Here is a 27,315-nt window from a genome sequence, read left to right on the forward strand (position 1 = left end):
GGTCTTAGGGTTTCCCTAATGCCGTGTCTTATTGCTTTAGGACACAGGATCAGAGCGAACACATGTGTCAAGATGCTAATAGTGTGTTTGTGTTGTGTAAGGATGAAACGGACAGAACTTCTCGCAGCAAGAATAAGCGAAAGGAGGGGGAAGGTTCTTCTCTATTTCATGCTGGGAAGCTTCATCTAGCACTGTAGAGTCAGCGGTGTGGGATGCTTTAATATGCAGTAGATAACAGGGAACTAGGCAGCGCTGCGTAACGCAAGCGTGTTGCTCGTCACATCTGCATATTTTGCTAAATCATCTGAAAATAATTTAGGGGTTTACTGAAAAATGCAAACTCGACAGCCCGGTCCTCATTCTAATTAAACAAAATGTAATTTATGTGAAATCCAATTCTTAAAGTTCACCAAAAATAGTTTATTCACCCTTGTGATTCAGAATGGTTTTCTTTCTATTGTAGAGCTCAAGTAAATGTTTAGCAAAATGTTTACCCTGCCACACTTTTTGGAAAATAATAATAATTGTTAATAATTACAATGAATAATGATTAAATTATTAATAAAATTAATAAATTATTATTTATAAATCAGTCACATACTATATATATATATATATATATAGTACATTAAAAAAATAGTATATGGTAATATATATTTGGTATGTTAACAAGCAGTTGTGGTCAGAATTATTGGCACCCCTGGTAGATTTGGTCAAAGATGGCTGTAAAAATGTTGGCGCTTCTTCTCTTCAGTTCACCCCACTTATTTTCTAAAGGGTTCAGGTCAGCAATTCTCCATCTGTGATCCTTGAAGAGTCTTTGGCCACTCAAACTTTCATCCTCACCGTGCATTAAGACAATATAGACACACGTCCTCTTCCTGGCAGATTTGTAACATCTTTAGTTGATTGGAACTTCTTAATTATTGCCCTGATGGTCAAAATGGGGTTTTTCGATTTTTTTTAGCTATTTTTCTAATTTTTAATACCTTTTTTCTTACAGCCACTTTCTATTTTGTGAAGCTCAACAATCTTTTTCTGCACATCAGAACTATATTCTTTGGTTTTACTCATTGTGATGAATGATTAAGGGAATTTGGCATTTGTGTTTCCCTTATATGAAACAAGAAGTCATAGCTAGACAATTTCATGTTCCTAGTCACCCTGGTGTGCTAAAACGTGTAAATATTAATGGGAATATACTAGATATTTTAATCATTAAAAATTATAGGCCAATAATTATGGCCAACGTGTTTTGGAGAAAAACGTTTATTTCATAATGTGATTTTCTCCCCACTTTCAATTCTTTTACTTCAATGAAATGTTAGGTTTTTGCTCATTTTTTGAATGAAAGATAAAAAGGATAAACAATGCAGATTTATTTTTACAGCCATCTTTGATCATATTTACCAGGGGTGCCAATAATTCTGACCACAACTGTACATTAACATTTTTATAAATATATTCTGTATGGTAATCTTTCAGATGGAAAGAAAGTCATTAAGGGAAATAATTTTTAATTCCTTTAAATGCAAGATGCATTTTTTTTATCCACTCAAGACTGCTTTACCTTCCTCTTCTCTTTTTTCTCATCTTTCTTGGTGAAGACCGTGTGAACCCACCAGATCTTGGTGAACATGCTGCCATAGGCTAAACTGAAGCCAAGTCCTAGCAGCCACAGGCGAAACTACGAGAGGATGAGAGAGAGAGTTCATTTGGGAGCTTAGCTCCAAAGCAGCAATTCATTTTTTTACAACAAATCTTCACTGTGCTCAAAGGTCAAGGCTGAATGAGAGGAAACAGTAATATAAAAGTGACTATAACATTTACGACTCTACCTGGCACACCACAGGGAACTGTGATCTATGGACATGGAGGCCATCGATGCCCAAAGGAAAGACAGCTGCCAATGCCAGCACGCATCCCACCGCGGTCATGTTGTTCAGATAGGGCTGAGAGTTCTGAATGTATCTGTCAGGAGGGTTAGAACAGACTACAACTCAGCCCACAGATAAATCACACCATTTCAAAATGAGAAATACAAAACATTTCATGTTGGGCTGAAATAGTATTTTGTAAGTGGCATGGGAGCATTTAAAGGACTTGTAAAATCATGAAAAAAAAAAAACGATTTTCCTTCATCCTAATCTTCTGAAAATCCTCCCCAGGTCAAAATGGGTTTTATTAAAACTTCTATCCTTGATCATTTCATTTTGATTGTGTGAAATCGTGTTTTGTGAACCAGCCAAAATGTGATGTTGCTTTGTAATGAGGTTACACTGAACTGAAAAATAAAATAAAAAAACTTTTTTTTCCCAATAAAAATATATAAATCTCACCCTTAAAATAAGATAAAATTACTTGTTTAATTTTTCGACAACATATCTTTAATAAAGTATTTTTTTTAAATATTGAATATTAAAGTCATTTTTTTATATATTTTTCCTACCTCATTGGCAAATAGTTTTATATATATATATATATATATATATATATATATATATTAACTCTTTCCCCGCAATTGACGGTAATACTGAAATACATTGACATACTGAACAACATTAAAATAATCATAAAATTACTGTTAATTTTAGATTTTGGGCTCAGGGTGCCATTCGTTTTTCATCTCTTACAGCAAAAATGTTGCAAAATGGGAATAATTTTCTATATAACAGAGATATTTAATGATGCCATCATTGTAAATGGCTTGTAAACAAGACATTTGGTTTACATGACAGGAGATCAAAGAGGAAGAGAGCAGGGCACAGACTGAAGGAAGACCGTCAAAGCATAAACATACTGACAAGACCTTTTCTAGCATCAATATAAAATCAATAGATTCAAATTTTGATGTCATCATCTTTTAGAAAGTTATCTGAAAACAATGTTAGGGGCATATTTGCTGTTGTATGGCAAAAATAAAATCATAAGAAAAAGTCATGTGGATTTCTTTTGAACACAGGATACTGACCTGATGCTACTGTTGTATATGTTGAAGGAGAGGCACACTATGCCTAGAATGATTCCCAGCCCGGCAAAGACAGACACTGATACAAAGAGCTTCTGGGAAAGATAACGGAACTCCTTAATCACCTTGGTCTGGTCTGCCGGAGGGCCGAGGCCTGTCAAGAGAGAAACCAGGAAAATCAGAGGAACTGAAAGAAACAGAATGGCTAATAAGAGCGTAAAGATCACTGCGTGGTGACACTAGATACATAAACACATGCAGAAAAAAAGTTCGAGAGTGACTTCATTGACAGTTTAAAGGAAAAAAGGCCGAAGTATTCCGGGTTGGTTCAGAGAATCATTAGCTAAGTCTGTACTGTCAAACTTCAGAAACACGACTAGGAGAGAATATTCTGTGAAATAGGGCCACTGGGTCGGTTTGACACGCCAAGTTTCTGGGGAAAAGGAAGCTCACGACGTTCACACATTAGCAGGACCAGACGGAATCTGACTCCTTTCACACTTTTCACACTTTCTGCGTTTGTTTTTGGAGGGAATTCTGCAGAATTCTGTGACACAGATTTAAAGATGTGTTAAATGGAGCTGGGAGTACTACACTTTTTTTGCTATCTCAAAGAATAAACAAACACACTAAAAATATTTAATGAGCAAACATGCAAGGGACAAGGAATGTGTAAAACTGACTGAAGGCTGTTGTAATTCTGAACGGGCGAGGGCTCAGGGTGCCAGTTGACAATTCTACTATCTTCGGGTCTCTATTAACAAAAGTGTTACAAAAGGAGAATAATTTTAAAAAAGTGAGATTTTTTAATGATGGCATCTGGTATGAACACATTGTAAATGAGACCTTTGGTTTACAGGAAGAGAAGTGGAAGAGAGCAGGGCACAGACTGAAGGAAGAGGTAACACTTTATTTCGATGGTCCACTTTAGACATTCTACTAACTATAAGTAACTTTGCAACTACATTTCAACATTAACTCTCATTAGAATATTAGTAAACTGTTAGGTTCGGGTTGGGTGTTAGGGTTCAGGTTAGTGGAATAAGTTGACATGTAGTTACTTTAGTCAGTAGAATGTTTGTTGGAGGACCATCAAAATAAAGAGTTAACAGATATTAAGCAGACAGTCTAATACTCTAATGAGAGTTAGTTGACATGTGGTTAAAAAAGATACTTTACTTATATTAGTAGAATAAAGTGTTACCAAGGAAGACTAATGCAAATGCATAAATATACTGAAAAGACCTTTTCTAGCAGTCAAACATCAATGTAAAATTGATAGATTCAAATTTTGATGTCATTATCTTTTATATAAGTTATCTGAAAACAACTTTATGGACATTTCTACTGTTGTATGGCAAAATTTTCATCATAAAAATTAGTTGAGAGAAATATACATATTATAATTAGTCAAAATTACTGATTAGTCAGCAATTATTTATGTTTTATCACAAACCTATGTAGGACAAATGATTCTCTGTTGTGTGACTGTGTTGAATTTCAATGAATTTGTTGAATTTCAACATACAGTACACTACTGTTCAGAAGTTTGAATATTTTTGTAATGTTTTTGAAGTCTCTTATGCTCAGCAAGGCTGCATTAATTTGATTAAAATACAGAAAAAACAGTAATATTGTGAAATATTATTACAATTTAAATTAACTGTTTATTGTAAAATGTTTATATATTTCCTTCATAAATCATTCTAATATGCTGATTTGTTGCTCAAGAAACATTTCTTATTATTATCAATGTTGAAAACAGAACAGCATTTATTTAAAATTGAAATATTTTATAGATTTTACATTCATTTACTGTCACTTTTGATCAATTTATTGCATCTTTGCAGAATAAAAGTATTAATAAAAAAAATCAATATATACAGTATATATATACACTTGGTGAAGAGAGAGAGAGAGAGAGAGAGAGAGAGAGAGAGAGAGAGAGAGAGAGAGAGAGAGAGAGAGAGAGAGAGAGAGAGAGAGAGAGAGAGAGAGAGAGAGAGTGTGTGTTTGGAGGAATTTTATTTCAAATATATAAATAAATCTTGTCAATTTGCATCTTAACATGTTGTGAATTAAACTGTGTCAGCCCTCTTTCTTAAATGAACAAGAAGAACATTATGAACAACACCTACATTTGATCCATGGTCATTAATGATAATAGTAAATAATAAATGAATCTAAAGTAACTAAAGAGTTCACAGTACCATAGTGAATGCCTTTTTAAAAACATTGTTATCACTCCTCACACTAATGTTATCACTCTTCACTGGAACTGACTATAATTATACATTTACGCCTCTTGCTGTTCAGTCTGTCACTATAATTACAACCAAAAACAGGATTCCTGTGGGAACAATAATTACACTGAGGATGGCTGTCTTGTGTGTGTAAAGCTTTTCGATATAGACAAAAATAAACGATTGACAGGAATCTAGCGATGAGCAATAGTTAAAATGGAAGTTTTTTTCTGTCAGAGGCAACCATTACCAGGGACGGAAAGCTGACCGTGAGGGAAATGTGTCAGTGAAAGACAGCTGGTCCTTTGGTTTTTCAAAGTGACACGATGTTTGTTGATACTTTTCAGAATGTCAGAACACTGACGAGTCAAGAGTGACATTTGCTACTGCAATGTGGCAGCAATACTGTGAGAGATAAATGTGTGTGAGTGAGTGAGTGTGTGTGTGTGTGTGTGTGTGTGTGTGTGTGTGTGTGTGTGTGTGTGTGTGTGTGTGTGTGTGTGTGAGAGAGAGAGAGAGAGTGTTAGAAAGCTCTGTCCGTCAGTTGAGGCATTCTCACAGTAAACCTTCCGTCGTCCTTGATCTAAGAATCAGGACAGGGTGTTGCTATGGAGACCTGGCTTAACAACAGTTTCCACAGTAATTTGGAAGAGAAAGTCTTACTAAAGTGGTTGTCAAGAGCTACCAAGAGATGGTTGAAAAGCAAGGGCACTGCCATATGGTTAAAAAAATCATAAGAACTCAAGTCCTGAGTTCTGACCTGAGGTTACATGTATTCTATGTTTTAAAGGCCACAATTTTATGCTAGTAAAAATTAAGAACCTCCACTAATGGATTCCGGAGGAGGTTATGTGTTATTTGGGAAGAACATCTGCTGCTTCTGCTATTATCAAGGGCAAAGAAATGGCAAGCCATGTCACCAGCTCTACGCTCTGCTTTTCTCAGTGGGGAGAGCGGAAGAAAAGTGACTAAATAGGTCATAACTCAGTTTTTCTGAAAATAGCCGTGATTGGCTAAAAAGGATGTAAATTTGCTACTGGGGGAAGAAATAGATTTTAAACTATGTCAAATGGCTTTTTTGGAGGGATTTATGCCCTTTAGCAGAGAGAAGTGTTGACAGTAATGGGATCGGGACATGACAGAGGCCAGGCTTGAAACTCTTGACTATGAAGTGTGAAAAACAATGTGCGCAACTGATGCTCTAAATCAAATGCTTCTCAAGACCCCAAAAAATGGCTTGGCCAAAGCAGTTTTCTTTCACATGTTAACATCTTTAAACTGGAAGTTGGGGCAAAACATACCAGATTGGGAGGGCTTGTCTATTTTTTCAAATGGACACACACTACAGTTCAAAAGGTTGGGGTTGTTAAGTTTTTTTTTAAGTCTCTTATACTCGCTAAGGCTGCATGTATGTGATAAAATACAGTAAAAACAGAAATATTTTGAAATATAATTTCTATTTTAATATATTTTACTATGTAATTTATTTCTGTGATGGTAAAGCTGAATTTTCAGCATCATTACTGCAGTCTTCAGTGTCATATGATCCTTCAGAAATCATTCTAATATGCTGATTTAGAGCTCAAGAAACATTTCTTGTTGAAATGCTTCAATGCTGAAAACAAAATTTAAAAAAAGAAAAGAAAAAAACTGAACAAAACAGTAGAACAGCATTTATTTGATTTTTTTTTTTTTGCAACAATGTAAAAGTCTTCACTGTAATTTTTGATGAATGTAAGACATCTTTCCTAAATAAAAGTATTATTGTATTTTTAAGAAAATCCTAGTTACCCCAAATGGTTCTATATATGCAGCCCTCAAAGTAGAGTTGCAAAACTTTGAGTAGCCCTCAAAGTAGAGATGCACCATTAATTGTTAAAAGATCGCAATCTCAATTAAAACATCCACGATCTTACTCCTAAATGATTACGATTCAGCTATGTCTAAACCTTTGACAAGTACGATCACAGCGAACAATCAAATCTGCGTTCACGCTGCCGCTGAGCCAGAGAAAGCGTCGTGTGTCTTTTCAACCACACCGTATCGTTATTTCTGTTACAATAATTCAAACGATCACAGAAACCCTGATGTCTACAGTAGCGATAAAAAATAGAGTAAATCACCTTTTGAAAGCAACTTGACGCTTTATCAATTACATCCTTACACCAGTAGGTGGCGACAAGTGACTGTCGTTGAATCATTTATTCAAGTGATTCGTTCAAAAACGCTGATTCATCCAGTAATGAAACAAGTGAAGGGTGCGTCTCAATCAGCTCCCTAGTTCAGTAGTCAGGGCACTGATCAGGGGTTCGGCCATTTTAAGGGCGGTCTCAATCGCAAAATCCTTCCAGTGTGAGCTCCACAATGCACCGTGAAAACCAGGGAGCATTGATGCTCACTATTTTCCCTTAACGGAAGTTCTGAAGCATGAAACTTAAATCACGTGAGCCAACTCACTACACATAATGATACGCGATAGATGTTTTTTTAAATACAAACCATTATTTAATTTTATTTCAGCATAAACATACATCGTTGAGTGACGTGACGTGTAGCTAAGTATGGTGTCTCGGAATTTGTGCTCTGCATTTCACCCATACAAGTGCACACACGCAGCAGTGAGTATTAAACACACACACACACACCATGAACACACACCCGGAGCAGTGGGGAGCCATTTTTGCTGCGGCGCCTGGAGGCGATTGGGGGTTAGGTGCCTTGCTCAAGGGCACCTCAGTTGAGGGTTATGAGAGTGAAGAGAGCTTTGTTCATTCACAGCCCCCACTTCAATTTCCTGATGTTACTGAGACTCGAACCCGCGACCAACTCTCTAACCATTAGGCCACAACTGCCCCCAGTTAAACCTTCAGAAACCATTAGAAACATGCCAATCTTAATGTATTTCACACAATTTAGTAACACTCTAATCACCCTGTCAAATACAGTGAATTCCAATGTCATGTCACTGAACTGACATCACCATCTTTACTAATCTTCAACTTTTTCCAGACTTTGCAGTAAAACTTCTGCCTGTAGCATTGATATTCATCTAGTAGCCATTCAAAAAACAAGCGCTGGTGTGAGGTCATTACTCGTCTAATGTAGGGCAGTGCTGCTTTGTTACAGTCACGCTGGTGGAATCCACTCAATGGGATCACGGCATGAAGGATTGATTAGAGCCTAAATCAAGAATGACTCAGAGAAGAGGACCGGGCAAATCCAGCAAATAATCGCCTCTGTATCTCTTGGGAGAGAAAATACAGGATTTTGGTGGTGGCAATTCAATTCCCACCTCTTGGCAGAAAACCAATTTGTGGGGTAATAGGGAAGGGACTGTTTGGTGTTTTGTAAATGATTTACTAGAATAGCATCCATGCAGGAAAAGGAGCAAGTTGAGCAACAACTGTGAGTTTTCTATCAAAGCTATTCTGGTGCGGTGACATTACACATGATGGGATGCTTTTGAAAAGTAAAGCATTTCTTTTGCTTTGTTCACACTGCATATTGAGGACTGACTGGCAAAATGGATGGGAAAACTGAAATGAATTTATGAGGTGCATGAGACAGAAAGCGTCAAAAGCCTTTCGGTATTATTGACACATTCATGCATATGCTGAGTGTGAAACCACTCATCCGTTTGCTCGTTCAGTACACTAAGTGCAAACGATGTGAGTGTAAATGAGTGGATCCATTCACAGCCGTACACATTGCACTTTGTGTGACGTTACACTCACCTTGCATCCCGAATGATGAAAAAAGTACTTAATCTATTCTAATCATTCAGACTGAAACATTTCCTTTTTAAAGGGGTCATATAATGCCATTTTTGTACAAGCTAATATGATTCTTTAGGGTCTAAATTAAAAGTTTGTAATATACTTTATTTAAAAATTCTCATTAGTATTGTAAGAAAACACTTATTTTACCTGGTCAAAAACAGCTCTGTTTTCAGCACGCCGTTTCAGTGCATTTGACTTTAAATGATAATGAGCTTTGCTCACCCCGCCTCTCTGTTTTGTGTACACCGTTTGTAGAGGTCTGCACGGGCTTTAAACTGAAGCCCGAACCCGGCCCGTACCCGCGATCATTTAACCCGACCCGACCCGACCCGACAATTACATTTACAAATTAAGCCCGAACCCGACCCGAACCCGAGGTCCATTCTGTTTCTCACAGCAATACCATTTTTGCAATATGCTATGTTGTATTTAATGATTGCTTGACTGACATATTAAACAAATACATGTAGGCGCAGCGGCCCTATCAGCAGGCAGCACAGCAGTAAGAGGAAAAACTTACCAAGTAATTTTTTGCTTTATCAGACTCATGGTTTGCTTGTTGTCGTCGGCTGTCTGTATTGTTACTGAAATAGAGCGCGAGAGCGGTAGCACATGCGCAAAACATTTTTGTGATATAAATGATATGATAAAATAAAACAAATAATTAAAAAAATTATATTTATATATCATTATATTTGAGAGAGAGAAAATCGCGCACATATTGCACATCTGCGCACGTAGCCTATACTTTCTCTCTCTCGCGTGCCGGTCACCACAACACAGCAAGCAGGCAAAGCACACGGCACGCAAACTATATATAGCCTATTTAGTTTTTCTTAGTTAAACCCGAACCCGACCCGAACCCGAGGCTGTTCATTAACATTAACCCGAACCCGACCCGAAACCCGCACATTTTTCGGGACCCGTCGGGCTCGGGTCGGGTAGCAGACCTCTAACCGTTTGTAACACAATAACACAATAACCATAACGCGTTGTTCATTATAAACGTGGGATTATGAATTATATTGAGAACGTCTTACATAGAAAACATGCCGTAATGTACCTTAAGTGTAAACCTCAGACGCATTCATCGTGAAGCGTGCAAGCGATTTGCAAAGATTAATATAAATATTAATATAAAGGTTAATAAAACGTTACACTCACTTCAGTTCTTCTGGAGGTTCAGCAGTAACACGAATAGCTGGTACCGATCCTTTTTTCAGGAGCAGTTTCTTAGTAAAACCAGCTTTATACTGATCCTCATTTATAAAGCAGTATGATGAGAAATGATTTGCGCAAACATGAGAGCATTGACGTTGCTCGTGGGGAATATTCCCTTCGAAAACAAACTCAGCCACTGCGTCTTCAGCGGTTCGGATTTAGGAACATTAAAATGACTGCTGTGTTCGTTATTACACCCAAGAACAGAACACCACAATCGCTTAGACGCCATTCTGCTCATAGACAGTGCTCCAGCATATCAACAATGACTATGACTATGGACTATGATTGACAGCTGGCTCACGAGCGAGGGCGGCTTGTGTTGAAATGCTGCTGTCAATCAACAATCGTGGGAGGGGCTTCCGAGCGTGTGACGTCACAGGCTCGAACGGCTCGATTTGAAGCAGGGGAAAACATATAAGGAGATTTAAACAAAAACACTGGATGGATTTTTATCATTTTATGATGTTTGTGTACAGGCACTGCCAACACACATTTCAGTACAATCAACTTGTAAAAGTGCATGTATCATTATATGACCCCTTTAAGACCATATTTATATATAGTTTGCATCGGGTTAGTAAATAGCACAGTTTTTATTACAACCATGCTTTTAAAAGCCTTTTAAGAGACTGGTAAAATAGTTTGAATACCATAAAACAATACTATACCATACTTTAGAATATTATACTATTCAATACACTACTGTTCAAAAGTGTGGGGTAATTTTTTTTTTAAAGAAATCAATAGTTTTATTCAGCAAGGATGCTAAGTGCTGCGTAACACGAGAATGAACCTCATTGGTTCTCGCACGTCAAGCATGCTTGAGCTTCCGTTTACCATCACTGATGTGTCCGTTGATGAATGTTTATATAAGAATAAAAGTTTAATTAAATCTGTTCATTGTATAAAGTGATCGTGTCTATTCTGAAAATTTGGACTAAACCGCTCGATTTATATGGTTTAGTTTTATGATCTTTTTATGAACTTTTTGAAGCGTCAAAGTTGTAGTTGTGTGGACTGTCAATGGAGGGACAGAAATCTCTTAAATTTTATTATATCTTCATTTTGAAGATGGACAAAAGTCTTACGGGTTTGGAACGACATGAGGGTGAGTAATTGATTACAGAATTTTAATTTTTGGGTGAACTAACCCAAGTTGTAATAATACTTCACAATATTACTGTTTTACTGTGTTTGATCAAATTAATGAATGCCTTGCAGAGCATGAGAAACATCTTTCAAAAACATTTAAAACAAATAATATCATAATCATAAAAAAATAATCACATAAACATGTTGCTTGCAAAAAATATATATATTGCTAGAATACACAGCTATTTTGATTGACTGTCAATGGAAAAATATGCTTTTTAGAGCCACAGTGAGCCATGCTTATATGTCATACCTTGAGCCTTTGTACCAGACTACAAACAACTAAATGGATCAGAGTTGAAGACGTCAAAATATTGGATTTTTGATGCCTGTCTGGACAAAACCTTGGTTTACCTTTCCACAAGAAGATTAAATTACTTTTTTCAATTTCACACCGTTTCCAACATGCTGTACTTTACCATTTATCTGCGACCATCATCACACATTTTCATTTGATCTGCTCTGAGCCTTACATCGGTTTCATCAATATCAGTTTGTCAATCGAGAAACTTCAGAGAGCCGCACAAAGGTCAGAGCGAGCCGTGAACGGCACGTGGCTCGCTCCCCTGGGCCTGTATGGCCTCCTCTAGCAGAAAGGACAGCTAATTGTTAGCGATGTATTAAAGAGAGCGACAGGGATTTGTAGAGCTAACAGAAATCAATACTGGTAAGCCTCAATCTCGACGGGCCGAGTGCGGCTGGGAAAGGTGACGGGAGTGGAATGGACAGAGCTGTCTCGACGTGCAGAAAAAAAGCCTGGTTTCTCTTACCAATCCATTTGTCGTTTCCGTACCAGGACAGGTTGCCTTTTGTGCTGTCATAGTACCCAATCTTCTTGTAGCTCCCAACTGAGGAAAAAAGGAATTGAAATGAAACATGACAAATGTCTGAAAGAAAAGTGAATATGAAACCACTTCTCATGCAGACATATTCCCGAAACAGAGAGACCCTCATCTGTCTGTGAATTATAAATGGTGAGACTAGCTAACCCAGCTAACAGGAACATTCTGGCGAGGTTCTGTCAAAGTTATTAACGAGCGTTAATAAAATGTTAGTTGATAGTTTTCTGGTTTTTAATAACATTCTCAAAATGTTAGCACAAATAGATTATTTATACATTATTCCTGAAATGTTTCACTTGGACGTTCGTCTAACATTTTTTAAACATTACTACTTATTTCAAAACATTCAACATTCAAAAAGTAACATTCCCATATTGTTTGTAAAATGACCAAATTGAACCCTTAAGGATTTTTGCTAACCTTCGTATATACAGGAGAAAACTTTTTAAAACATTAAAAAAACGGAACGTTTTGAACTTTTTGGGAACATTCAGAAATAATGTTTCCATAACTTAATGGGAACACTCAGTATCAAAATGTTCTTTGAACATATTTTTGTTAGCTGGGTAGATAGTAATGTTATTTTTAAAAGCTTGTATTAAAAGTTTTCCTGTGTAAATATAGCATCTAATTAACAGTGTGTCAACTAAAGGTCACATTAACAAAACGTGCTTTCACCAAGCACTGCAAAAAAAGCTTCAAAAGAGGCCTGACTCAACAAATCTGCAAAAGTAGTCGACTCAAAGCTGCATCAATAGGTCGAAGATAAAAAGCAAGCCCAACTGCATTGATCAAAGTTATTCTGAAAGGGAACATATTGTAGAAAAACCCTTCTCGCACTTTGGAAATCAAAGACTTTGATGTACTATTGTAGACAAACTTTCACAACATAAAAGTTAGACTCTCTTACAAGTCTAGACCATTCATTGAAACTAAACAGGAAATCTGAAACACTAAAATACGACCACAGACACAGTGAAGTAATGAGGAGGAAGTAAGATAGATGGGCTTTTCTTTAACTACAGGCAGATTTTGCCCTGTTTACTTTTATAGCTACCAGACTAGAGAAAACAGAGAAAAAAGGCTGTTACCAAATGGAAAAATTCAACACCAATAATGCACTGGGTATGTTACAATCCAAGGCCACTCCCACCAGTCTACTATGGATACGCTTGGCCAGAGTCAAATACCGCCTTGCTTTAGTAGGAAATACTTCTTAGCAAACTTTCAGTCAAATGGTGACGACTTTGTTTCCGCATGCAGGAATTCAAAGAGTAAACATTTAACTTCATTGTAAATCCGTTTAAAACATGATTTAAAAATAATTATCGATCCTAGAGGTTGGAATATCGATACACTATCGTGAAAGAAAATATTGCGATAGTTATCTGTATCGATATTTTTGCACAGGCCTACTGCTTGATTGGGAATAAGTGGTGTGACAGTCATAGTCTCTAAAAAACTGGCACGTTTTTCACCACCGTGAAAACCCCCCCCCCCAAAAAAAATACTGAAATAGTGTATTTTTACTGGTTAGTCGAAGCAAGTACATTTTACTAACATCATCATAAGTGAACAGTCATCAAAACATACAAATATACAATACTACAAAAATGAAGGATGTGACCCTTTAAAATGCAATCAAGTGCATCAGTGTCATCATCTACATTAGTTTAAGGGTTTTTCTGTTTTGTTTGTACCTTGCAGTTGCTCAATGAGAGTCCAGGCCATACGTGAACCCTGAGCGTCAAACACGACGTGACCCTATTGGACACATATGCATGAATATAAATAGTTCAAAGACATTATGATAAAGAAAGACACGTCAATACAAAATCATCATAAGAGAAATCCATTTGTGATTCATCATGAAAAAAAGTATCAAATCTGTGGAAAAATAAAGGCTGAATCATTCTATAATGAGTTTGAACTCAGATTCATTGTGTGGATTATAAAAACGAAATCATCTGAGTTTAAAATTTAAAAAGGTGTTCTGACAGGTCTGAGAAATTAATGTCTGGAGTATTTTATCTCATTGTTATTTGACAGCTATTTCTCCTTTGCTTTTCATCAACTCACAGACACTCCTTCAAACGAGCTGGTGTTGAGGGCTCGGTATATTTCAGCAGTGATTTCCTTGTTGTTGTAGTTGAAGTCCTCCAGTCCCCAGCCTTTGGCCCTCAGCGGGGCCACTGTTTTATTGAGGGCCAGTGCGAGAGCCCACATGGCATCATACGCCAACGGAGCTTCCTGAAACCCGCCCGTTTCTTCTGGGTTTTTGCCCCCGAGACGTGACATCAGCTGCACCAGGAACTCTTGGGATGTCTGTGGAGGATTTGAGAAGGATTAATGATCCCATCCTGTAATTCTCATAGATAGTTTTTACATAGGCATCATCATAGTCCAAATCTTAAAACCCACACACCAGGTTGGAGGCTCCGCGGACGGTCTCCGGGTTTAGCATGACGATTTCTGTGCTGAGGTGCCCTTCCACGGCTTCCGTCATGTTCTCCACTGTGCAATTGATGGCCGGATCTTTAATCTTAAACCAGTTGTCTGCGTACCAGCCGATGAGGAACCATACATGCTTCTTACCATAGAGTTTTTCTTTGAAGACCTGCCAAAGATGACACCATGTTTTGAAGGTCTGTTCAATAAGCAATAATCTCATTCAATATTTTAATCTCGGTTAAGCCACAGTGAGTTAACTCAAGCTGAGTAGAAGCATCGAACTGAATTGTGCTGAATTGATTTTAAATAAATTGACAGCTCAGATGTATTTGTAAAAAGAATCGTAGTTGTAACTTACCTCACAAAACACCTTTCTGGCTTCAGTTTCGTAAAAGAGGCCAACTATGATTCTAGCATCTTGACGCTGTAGACAAAGACGCATCAAACAATGTGACATATAGTAAAGTGTCACTATCCTGATTTACATCCATATATTTTTAGGCAAATTTTGGGATAGTGCATAAAAACACTGGAGGGAAACTATGTAAAATGTATTTAAGCATTTATTACCATTCTATTTTTCACTATTTTCCATGGAAAATCAACTTTGTTCTCTTGAGCACATGGGATGGAACTTTATTCAGATTTTATGCATAAATAAAATCCACAGATTGGATGGAAACAGCAACTGATAACGAACTGCAAGAATGATTATTTATAATGACTTTACCATGATTTGTACATTTATACACAGTACATATACTGTATATGAGCTGCAGTCATGGGCTAAAGTTAATGAACTATAATGGGATCTTTTTTTTATTCTGCTTTTATTCTGAATTATTAATGATAAAATGAACAATTGAACAATTCTATAAAGCAATAAGCCACTTGAGTATGTGTTTTACAGTGATATCGGCATGGGTAAGAACACCTTTTTGTTACTTATTGCTTTAATTTACTCTGTTTATGACATTCTAGGTGAAGTGTGTCATTTCTGCACCATTAGCATCACTAAACTGAACTGCAAAAATGATGACCGTTTTTAAAAAGGCTAGACACAAGGCTAGACATATGCCAAAACAAGCCAAGCATTTAACAAGACAGTCCTATTCTCATGAGATCTTTATGCAATATAATTTCACAATAAATTATGCCGTCTAACTATGCCAGTAGCGACCAAGACAGTATCCGAACCGTCACTTGATCTGACGAAGGAAACCGATTCTTCTCAGAGTGTTGATTTATTTCACATAAGATTTTCATGTGCTCTGCCTGCTAGCTAGCTATCCGACACAGGCTGAGGAGAGGAAGTGAGCGCCTGGTGAATTTTTCATCAAAGCACCTTCAGGTTTTTGACAGCCACTGCGGGATCCGTGAGGAAGCTCTGTCTAACGCTTATCTCGATGCCGGCCTCCTTCACACGCTCCTCCAGATCATCCAAAGTCTGGAGAGAGAGAGAGAGAAAGAGAGAGAGAGAGTGCGGTGAGACAGCGGGAGTGACAGGAGAGGAGTGATGTTCGTGGAGAGAGGACAGACACGAAGAGAGCACATGAAAAGATCAAGGAGTGAATGAAAGAGAAGAACAAAAGGTGAATGGTCAAAGCGCAGACCAAAGTTAAAAATGACAAAGTAAAGGAAATGGAAAAATAAAACCGGAGCAGTCAGAAAGAAAGGTAGATGGGGAAAAAACACTCAAAAGGCTATATATAAAATATTGTTGGTTTAACTTACCTTAAAGTTAAAGTTACCTGGTTGCCTTAAAATTTTGAGTTCATTGGAATTAAAAATGTAAGTTAAAACAATGAAGAAATCACTGACTTATAGAAGCCTGTTACCGATGTAAGTAATGAGCCAGCTTTTTTTGGAAAAGTGCTCTTGAGACATCCAACATCAATGAATGGAGGAAATGGCAAAAGAAAGAGGAAGTGAACAGGAGAGAAGGGTTGGGAAGAAAGTGAATGAGAAAAAGAGATGAGCTGGTGAGGAGATGGAGGGGGATCATTAGCCTAGCGGAATTACACTAGCTCAATAGCCTACTGAATCAATGCATGAGAGATTTATGACTTGGTCAATATTCCTAGCAGCCAACATGAAGAAAAACGACTTTAAGTCCTTCATCACTTAAGGAGAGAATAATCAACCACGGTCTTTGCCATTAACTCTGAGACATTAACCTTAGTGTAAAGGGGCAGCAGCTAAGCTGCTAACAGTTTTAAAAGGAAAAGGAAACTACTTTTCTGGGAAATTACTTCCTTTAAAGGGGTCATATCATTTTTAACATTTAATTTTCCCCTGAGGTCCACTTACACCGTTCATCAAAGTTTTTTTTGTTGCGCCTATACAGTCATAATTTAATAATCATAACCATTCTCTATTTCCATCCTCTTAGTGACATTTCATTGCATTTTTTATTATTTTATTTTTTTGCATGTGAAATGAGATACAATGCTGTAATGCAGCCTCTTTGCAAAGCCTGTATTACATGTTGACAGGTTTACAAAACAATCAAAGCTGAAATGTGCCATAAAGAATGTAATGGTCTTTTCTAATTTTGGGATATGCAAAGTGGTAGGTGCTACACACAGCCAAGAAGATGGATTTGACTATACCTTTACCCTCATTATTAGTTCTTCATGTGTTCACCAATTAATATTTTGGTATTTACACTGGCATGTCTATTCTACGTCCTCTTTACAGGCATGTCAAGTCACAGAACACCAAATAGGCATTCAATGTTACCTTAAGTGGATTTTTGCATCTTTTTTATCAAGGGAGGAAGTTTCTGAGTTCTTAAAGCTGCAGTCCGTAGTTTTTCCTCTGTCGCCATCTCTGTTCGAAATCTGCAATTGCAGTTATTCGCGGAATTATCAACTTTACGCGAGTTGTGCCTCGGTACGGCACAGCGCGGATGAATCAACTGTTTTCAGGAGAATGTGCGGCTGTCAGTCGCCGCGCCGGTGTGGATAATGTCATTCAGAATCACAGATTATACTTTTTGGAAGTATGACCAACATAATAATTTTCACCGGAAAATGTCATCAGAACAAGTAACATCCACTTTTGTTCTTCTGGCCAACTAAGGGGAAAAAAAGCAGTAAATTGCGCTGATTAAATCTAACGATCGCTTATCATATCAAGTCAAACCGTGCAAATTATACTTTGTTCACAAATTGTTAATGTTAACAACATCAGCATTGCGTGACTACATTTAATGTCCTTCCAATATTTATCCTTGTTTTCGCATGGGTCCGGTTGCAGTCTCTTTTTTTCTGTAGCCAGTCCGAAGTCCGAACGAAGTCTTTTGCATTTTACAACAGGTGAATCTCCAGTTGTCACTGGTGATTGTCGTTTGAACCTTTCTGGATCAGCCATCAAATTGATAAGTTTAATTATATCAAGTGCTGTGAGAAAAGGCTATAAATCTCCACCTCCAACATCCTCACACGCAATATAGCCTACTAGCCGAGACTCCTTCTTTATGTGTACAGATGTGTGTGTACAGATGTGACATAATGACGCAAAAGACATGCTTGAATTTCCCGCGGTACCACTGGAATTAAAAACATTATTACAAGCTTACCGTTTTGAATCGAGCTAAGGCAAGTAGATAGTTTTGAACACTGGCTGATTATGTACTTTCTCAAAAAATTATTTTGGATAATTTTTAACCCAAAAAAGTTACGGACTGCAGCTTTAAATAAAGTAAAACAGTAAATTGCTTTTGTGGTTTCACTTCAAGCACCAGCACACAAAGACCAAAAAATCTTGAGACCACAGTATGACAGTACTAAGTAAGATAAACAAGAGAGAAATATCTACAAGCACTGACCGAGGTAAAGACTTCAGTGGTCTGCTGGATGGTGGCGATCTTTGTCCATCCCCACTTCTGGAAGAGCCGCACACGTGTGGGATTATGCAAAGTTGCTGACGGGTGCGTACGGAAGAAAGTGGGAAAGCGCTGGCGGTTGGATAAAGCTGGAGAACTAGAGCCGTATGAAAACTTCAGAGAGACAGCAAGAAAAAAAGACAGTAGGTAAAAAGGTAGAAGGATAGAGAGAGCACATTGAAAAGATTTACTCAGCTATATGGTTGACCTTATTTGATGCCCCTGAAAAGAACGAAACACAAAGAAAAAGCAGAGCAAAAATATGAGTAAGATTTTTGCACACACTGTAAGAAGGGTAAATGTCAACCCAGGGAACCCAGAAGCTTTCAGCAAACCTGGATAAACAAGCCAATCTGTTCCTTCATCCAATGTTGACGCGTCAATACTCAGAAACGCACAGCGGAGGAACGATATCCAGTTTATGCTTCAGCCTTTTAGAACTACATTTTTGTATTTCAAGCAATAAACCAGGTTGCTTGATGGAAAAAAATTCCCTTGTGAAAAAGAAGCGTGCTTTATTGTATTGAATGTGTACTTCAAATCTTTAAAGTACTTGCAGATAAAATAACATTAAAGAAATAAAAGGCCACTTAATTGCATAATAATGTCAAATTAAAAGTAAATATTTAGGCTACTCATTATATTTTAATAACATTTTGTCATGCTTTAAAGTAGTACGCTTCATTTGATGTGTTGACTAACAATATTAAAGCACAATTATTATTTTAACTATAGAGTTATTCAATATTGAATTTAAAGTTAATATATTTGAACCCTCTGGTGCTCCTTTTTTAGTTCAATGAAATTAATATACTATATTTTAGTTTGATAATGTTTTTTATTTAAAGCCCGCCTGTAGTCAATCATTTTATCCCTTAAAACTAATCTTTGATCACCAAAATTACATATTTAAATGTTTTTTTTCCTTGAAAAAAAAAATCTTCATGCCTTAAAATAACTTGAATGTAACTCTACACCCTTGCCTCATTTAGTATACGCGATTCTATGAATATGCAAATTATCCCCGCCTCCACTCACTTACACCAGCGCAGAGATCCACTCGTTGGCGCGATTGGTTACAAGGTAGTTTGTGACGTCAGAAACACCAGCGATTTCAAACTGCGTTATTGAGTGTCTTTAGATCACTGCAGTTTTAAGGAGAAAATACTCAGTAATGGTTTTGACTTGTGAATTTGCACATGGTTTGTCTTAAAGCATATTAAAAACACCACAAACACATAAACAACATTAAAAACCTGATTTTCATCACAGGGGGACTTTAATATTTTGTGTTGTTAAGTTAAATTTATGCAGTTGTTATTTTACATTTTTTTTACCCGTAAACCACTTTTGAGCATAGACCTGAAAATGAAATTTCAAACTCAAAATGTCTTAAATCTTGAATGCTTTGGAGAACAGACTTAAGTTTGGTCTCTTTTTAAAGAATACACTTGGCAGATTATTCCTAAAAAAACATTTAAAAAAGTTAACTAAAAAAAAGTAAGTTTATTTTTATGAAAAATGCACAAAAATACTAATGAAATATATAATTTCCAAACCATGTTTTACTCTAAAACTGAAATAAAATCAAAGCCACAAATCTTAACAAGCTGTGTCTAAATTTGAGGTTGATATCTCAAAAAATGAGCTGATTTTGGCCCAGTACCAATTTGTTTCGAATTTATTTCGAATGCGTTCATTTTTTTCAGTGAGGAGTACAAGTGTGACTATTTTTTCAGGACCATTAACCTTTTCGAATCACGTGTGTGTGTGTGTGTGTGTGTGTGTGTGTGTGTGTGTGTGTGTGTGTGTGTGTGTGTGTGTGTGTGTGTATAGCAATAGCCAAAACCTTGACCCAGTTTCATACCATTCCGATGAAGTAAGAAATGCTAAAAAAAACAAATCAAATTGTTTTTCCAAGAGAGCACCGAAGAGCACCAGAGGGTTAAATGTACTAAATCCCAATTTTATCATTAAAATTGAATGTTTCAAATATATTTAAAAATACATGACATATAAAATTCAATAGAAATTACATTAAATTATATTTTAGTTTACCAAAAATGCTGCATTACACGATGTAATTAAATTGTACTAGCACTCTAAATTCAGCTAATTGCATATAATATTTTATTATTATAATAAAATAACATTTTAATTTATTCGTAATTAAAGTGACAGAAAACATTACATTTAGTTTGTACTTAGTATATTCTTTTAAAGTATACTATTTCTGTAATAATAAGTACTCGTTTTAAAAGCATGCTAAGGTGTACTTCTTTTTTAAAAGGCTTGATTTGTCTAAACTGTCCCATATAAACACAGTTATTCATTTTTCAAGAGAATCTCTTTCGTAATCTACTTGAGTACAAACCCACTGAAGACTGAATTCTTTCAGAAGGTTTCCTTGGAGAGTTGATTTGTTCAAAGTAAACTCACAACTCACTTTTCCAACTTTTTCCAAATTGCACGCCGCAAACTCAACTTTTTCACACAATTAAACTTGAGAACAAAGTCAGAGTAGAGAACATTACTTTGCAAATTCCTGCAAACCTCGGCGGATGCCAGATGATTGAAAAAGAATAATTGGAAAAATTAATTACTAAGCGTATCTAGTGTATTTCATTCTCTTTTTTCACTTTCACGCTCTCATTCGGTTCTCTGACTTCCTTGAGAGCCTCTTTTGACAGTTTTAAGTTGTCAGCTTTTTCAAGAGTGTCAACAAACTACAGAAATCCAAATTCTTTTTGTTCCTTGACCCAGAAATAACAGAACTCCTTGTTTTGCGTAGCACATTTGCTCATCCAAATCTCGAATCGAGTTGTAGTTAAAGCTGTAAAACGACTGTTTTATCATTTTACCGTTTATTTTAACCAAGAATGACAACAAACCAGCTTCCCAAAATGAACCTCTGTAATGTTCGACCCTAAAATCCAGGTGTATGGAGAAACCAATGATCAACAATACAGATATAAAGAGTTCAGACACATAGCAAACACACCACTATAAGGTTCCACATGCGCGCCGCCTCAGCCACAAGCGTAGAAACGGAGCTGCAGCCTGGCATCAAGACGATCTTTATGGGCTCTGTGTACAGCAAGTCATACAGCAGTTTAGTGGCCTCTCCTGGATCACACTGAAGGAAAGAGAAAAAGTCATAATTAGTCTACTGCCTTTGAAAAAGTTCGCTTCATTTGAGCGTGTCATAATCGTTAAAGCCTCAATGGAATCAGCACAGAAACACAGTATCTCATTGCCCAGAAAAAAACGATCTCGGACTGCAGTGAAGCTGTAACCGGAGACCTCTCGTGCTGCAGTTCACCGTGACAAATACAACAGGAAGTGATTCACAAATGAGGGGGTGACTGCTTGAACGCAGCAGATGCAGTCACACTGAAATGGTGCCCTTGGTAACAATCAGCAGAAACACTTCATTAGGAGCATCATGAACGGTTTTAGAAATAAATGGCATGGTGCTGGCCTCAAAAACACTGGCAGTCAGAAAGGAACCACTTTGGATCCATCTTACTAGGGGTAGATTAGATTAGAGAGAGTGTATTGTCATTCCAAACCGAAAGTAACTCACTCCCACTAAAGTTTACTCTTTGAATTCCTGTACCCGGGAAGAGTACAAGTCTACAGCTTTATGACTAAAAGTTTGCTAAGAAGTATTTCCTAAAGCAAGGCGGTATTTGACTCTGGTCAAGTGTATCCATATCAGACCGGTGGGAGTGGCCTTGGACGGCAACATGCCCAGTGCATTATGGGTGTTTTCCTACCTATTTGGCAAAAGGGAAGACAACTGCCTTTTTTCTCTCGTTTTTTTCAGTCACACTTTAGTTTATGGTCCAATTCTCACTATTAACTAAGACTTTTGGCTCAATAAACTCCTAATTACTGCTTATTAATAGTTTAGTGAGGTAATTTTAGGGACGTTCATTTATCTTCAGAACACAAATTAAGATATTTTAATGAAATCTGAGGGATTTCTGTCCGTCCATTGAAATCTAGTTACCTAAAACTCAGATGCTGCAAAAAGATATCATTTTAAAAACCCATTTGAAGTGGATCAATCCAAGTCTTCTTAATCAAGAGACATGATGGCTTTATATGATGAACAGATTTAATCCAGGCTTTTATTCACATGTAAACAGTGATCATCGAACGTGCGCAGAGCTCAACCGTACTTGCGTACAGTCTACAATACAATAATAATAATACTGTACAAGTGATGGATTCAAAGTGGCAGGTGTTTTTTGCAGTGGTAGCAGCAGCACGGTAAGAATACCTGAGGTATCAAAGTGCAGTTAATAATTATTGTTATGTTAATACACTTATACAGTATAATACGAAGAAATATTAGTGAAACATTGTATACAGATTTCGATAAAGATACAGTTGTGGTGCCGAGCTCTGGCAGTAATGAAAATGCAACAGTCAAGTCTTTCTCCTTGAAGTGGAAGCTATCAGGGAATTAGTTACAAGCAATAGGTAATAATAATATTTTTGTCAGATATCGTTGGATCAATCTAGTACAGTTCTGAAAGAGCCACATGTGGTTTGTCTGCTCCAGTCTGTCTTGGCATCTCCAGGGAGCTGAGGCATTTTTATTCAGTCCACGGGCTCGGAGAAGCAGCCATCGAGAGCCACTTGACGAGAGGGAGGCATCAGGCATCTGTGTTCTCAAAGTCCCTGGGGCTGAAGGTTATGCAGGTCTCAGGACCAGAATACTGAGCGTCGGCTAAAAAGGGCACGAAACCCTTTTCTCGCTGCTGTTGGACACAATGACAGATTTTGTTTTTGTTGGGTCTGATATAACGGTGCAGTGTAGTGCAAAATTCAGAATTGAAGAATTGTCTCCCTTTCAGTTGACAATTTGGAAATTGAATTGATTTGGCCACGCCTCACTGGAAGTTCAACTAAATAACCTCTATCTACCATTGTGAAAATGAAGTGCCCTTAATTGAGTGTGAACTTGAAGTATTTGTATTTTTCAAAAACTGTACTTGCAGATAATATTTTATTAATGAAATAAAAGGCCAGTGTACTTAAAGAGAGTACACTTTCATGATTGTCCCAATACCCATAATCGCAGTCTTTGCACTTGATTAATTGTCTAATTACATATTTTATGTATTTATTATTATAACTATTATTATATATTTATTTCCTGTAAGTGTGGGCTGAACTTTTGATCACCCGACGTAACTGCAAAATAGTACGTTTTTGCAGAGATTTATTTATAATTTTTTATTTTCAATAGTTTGCACTTTAAAATCTATCTATCTATCTATCTATCTATCTATCTATCTATCTATCTATCTATCTATCTATGACTGTCCGACCGTCCGACTATCTGACTTTTAATAACTTTCAAAAAAGGCTTTGTCAAGCCAACATTCATTCTTGACAAACTTTGCTATTCTAGTAAAACATACAGTTATATGAATTCACCTGAATTCCAGTTTATTTTAAATCTACTTCCTTAGATTTAAATTTGAATTGCAATTCTGCATCCTGTTTCTTACCCCAGTTAAAATTTAACATCTCATTCATTCTTTCTTGCTAATAATTATGTATCTGACTAATGAGTATAGTCTAATATAGTTTTATATAATGCCATGTCAGCATCTGTGGCTCTCTTCATGGCAAAAACTATATTTCCAAGTTTCCTAAACTTCCAAGTTTTTTTTATTGAGTCATAAAGGATATTTGGTGAATGCAAGCACAGTGTGCATAAAAGAGATCATCGCATGCGCAAGCTCCAAGCCAGATCTGTAGCTTTGACTTTGTTTACTATACAGATTCAAATGCTAAATGTCTCATTCCAACGAAGCAAAACACGTCCTCCCGTGACTCAGACCGTGAATGAGTCTTCATCTGCTGTTCTGCCTTATATTAACTTGCAAGTGTTGATTTGTTGTTTCTAAACTGTGATTCTGCATCCCTGAACCCTGATGAGAATGAATAAAGCATGCATTTGGATATGGAAATTCTTATTCTCGTTACAATCTGGATACAACAGATGCCAATTAAAACAGGGAAAACACACGTGTCTCATCAGAGCATCAGTCTCTCTCTCTCTCTCTACCTCGGTCTCGCTCTATCACGGTTAATAATTGATCAAAGTTTGCAGGCTGAGCTTTGATATAACCATGGCAACCGTCTGGAGAGGGTGAGTGTATCTGCGCAAGGGGGTCCCTGTAAATATCTCAAATATCTCATACACACACACACACACACACACGATGGACCAGCAACTGAACCGCATGGTGAGGGGAAAAAAAGAAGAAAACTTATCTTGTTATTTTGAGATATTAAGTCGTTATTTCAACATAATATCTCGTTATTTCAAAATAAGAAGTCGTTATTTCGACATAATATCTGTTATTTTGACATAATAAGTTGTTATTTAAACATAATAACTCGTTATTTCAGCATAATAAGGGGACATTCTAATCTGCATTAAGCCACATTAAGCATTCTTATAATGGTTTTCTATGGGAGGAAAATGCTTAACATGTAATTAAACAAGTTGCGTTCAAATTCTGGGCTCATCTGATTTTTTGTACACAGTATAGCCTACTTTATTATGATTTAGCATCATAATGATTAATAAATGCATGCACAATTATCCGTGAACTTGATAAATGTTGCAGATATGTTTTACCATGCACAAACAAACGCCTTTCAACTTATGTGTGCAAAATTCAGAATTAAATGAATGTGCAGCAATTTGTACAAATAGAGAGTCTGTAGGCCTACTATACGTGTTGTAGCCATTAAATAAGTGCATTTAGTTTCATATTTCTTAAAATATTATAATGTTGTTGTTTTTTTCATCTATGTTGATTATGAAAAGTGAACAGCATGAGTAAAATAGGATGCGCAATATATCGGGAGACACGGAGTGGGTCAGACATGATTTTGACCACTTCATTGAGTTTTGTTTTGTAGAAAGCCTTTCTTTAAAGTGAATTTCATTTAGTATAAATTGTATCTTAATTTTAATCAATTTATCATCAACCAATTGCCTGGATTTAATAAATAAGAAGCAAATATAGCAGACAATATAATCATGACATGGTGGCGCTGTTGCGGTCACTTGCATTGCACGTGAACTGGAGCGCAGCATCTCATCATAAATTAACAGAAACTCAGCGTATGCCTCACAGACATGAGAGATATATCTATAGAAAGCTTGAAATGTCTTTAAACGAAACAATTCAAAACAAAAATAAATAGGCTACTCTCTGATTATGTAATCCATTATGTGCATTTCTCTATATAGGCGAGTTCACTACGGAGATGGCGATCATCAACTTCATCTTTGCAGCCGACACTGACACAGAAAACACTCGTTTATTAATAAAAATCAATGCACGCATGTCACTGGATTTACAAATGCACATCTTGCTTGTTGCACGCACACATATTATGTCAAAATAACGAGATATTACGTTGAAATAACATTATTAATAATAATAAATCTTTAAAGCCACACTGTGTGATTTTTACCCCCATCTAGCGGTGAAAAGGTATATATGACCATCCAGTGAATATTAGTTTCTGTTCTTCTCAATTCCGATTTCGTTTTAACTCCTACGGTGGCCAATGTAGTCCAAGATTAACATGGCTTCCAGTTCGACCTCGTCCATGAGTGTTCCTTCAAGTGATGAGGTTATTTTAGAAAACAATTATAATTTGCAGTAATTTAATTTGTCAGGTAACATATAGGTTATTTATATGACATTCGACACGGTGCCATCGAGTGTTAAAACGCGAAAGGCGAAGCTTGAATTAACGGGTATGGTCCTCTTTGGCTAATGTACTTTCAAGATGGAGGGGCAACATGGCGACCGACATTAGAACCCCTTACCCGTATGTATTTTCAATGGCATATTATACACTCACGAGAATACTTTATTACTTGAACAAAGTAAATATACATTAATGAGCACATATATTTTTGAAAGAACTAAGTGTTTTTAGCTAAGAATAAACTAAAAAAGTTACACAGTGTAGCTTTAAGAATATTTGATTGAATGCTGAATGTGTGTGGCGAGCAGGACGAGGCCGAGGGCCGTGAGAGAGCGGCGCGAGGCCGGTGGCGTGATTGATAATGAGCGACACCTGCGTGACGCACCGGTCTCGTATCTCTCACGGAGGAGCGGAAGCATAAAAGGAGGAGCGACGACAGTGAAGAGCGAGAGAGGCCAGGCCTGGATTTATGTTGTGTTTTGTTATATGTGACAGCAGTCGTCCGTGAGGGGCTGCTGTCTTTACTTTCATTTTGTATTTGTTTATTTTATTATTAAAGTCTTTAAATATTCGCCGGTTCCCGCCTCCTTCTTCCCATAACAACAAACTGCGTTACATTGTGATTGTTCAATTTAATAAAAATAAAACTTTAACTGTGATCATTAAATTAATTGAATATTAAATGTTGAGTATATAAATATATATATAAATAATTGCGCCGCTCCCCCTGTCAATAATCTAGCACCCCCTCAGCACCTGCGTTAAAAATTCTCTGGCGCCGCCCCTGCCTAACACTAAGTACTACATAAAATATTAGGGAGAGGTTTGATATTACTTGTCTAAGTGATCAGACTTACAAATTTTGCCTGGTAGATAAAATGTCAACAACAACAACAAAATATATATATATATATATATATATATATATATATATATATTCCCATAGACTTAAATTGAAGGAAGGACCCACGCCATATCTAAAATATCATAGAAACTTGGCGGTGGG

The 27,315-nt window shown here is 36.8% G+C and overlaps 1 protein-coding gene across 1 annotated transcript in view; it reads right to left on the bottom strand.

Annotated features, from left to right (window-relative positions):
- gabbr1a (gamma-aminobutyric acid (GABA) B receptor, 1a) overlaps positions 1 to 27,315 on the bottom strand; it is a 72,623-nt gene that overhangs the window by 21,160 nt on the left and 24,148 nt on the right. Inside the window, exons 8-18 of the mRNA XM_056270753.1 lie at positions 21,550 to 21,684; positions 18,492 to 18,662; positions 16,005 to 16,106; positions 15,018 to 15,083; positions 14,634 to 14,825; positions 14,288 to 14,533; positions 13,909 to 13,972; positions 12,137 to 12,214; positions 2,972 to 3,122; positions 1,839 to 1,971; positions 1,571 to 1,687 (exon numbers count right to left, since the gene is read on the bottom strand). Coding sequence (XP_056126728.1) covers positions 1,571 to 1,687; positions 1,839 to 1,971; positions 2,972 to 3,122; positions 12,137 to 12,214; positions 13,909 to 13,972; positions 14,288 to 14,533; positions 14,634 to 14,825; positions 15,018 to 15,083; positions 16,005 to 16,106; positions 18,492 to 18,662; positions 21,550 to 21,684 — 1,455 coding nt within the window. The remainder of the gene's footprint in view (positions 1 to 1,570; positions 1,688 to 1,838; positions 1,972 to 2,971; positions 3,123 to 12,136; positions 12,215 to 13,908; positions 13,973 to 14,287; positions 14,534 to 14,633; positions 14,826 to 15,017; positions 15,084 to 16,004; positions 16,107 to 18,491; positions 18,663 to 21,549; positions 21,685 to 27,315) is intronic.

Source organism: Rhinichthys klamathensis, unplaced genomic scaffold (genome assembly GCF_029890125.1).
Source record: "Rhinichthys klamathensis goyatoka isolate OS25496 unplaced genomic scaffold, OSU_Roscu_1.1 h1tg000308l_1, whole genome shotgun sequence".
NCBI classification, from domain to species: Eukaryota; Metazoa; Chordata; class Actinopteri; order Cypriniformes; family Leuciscidae; genus Rhinichthys; species Rhinichthys klamathensis.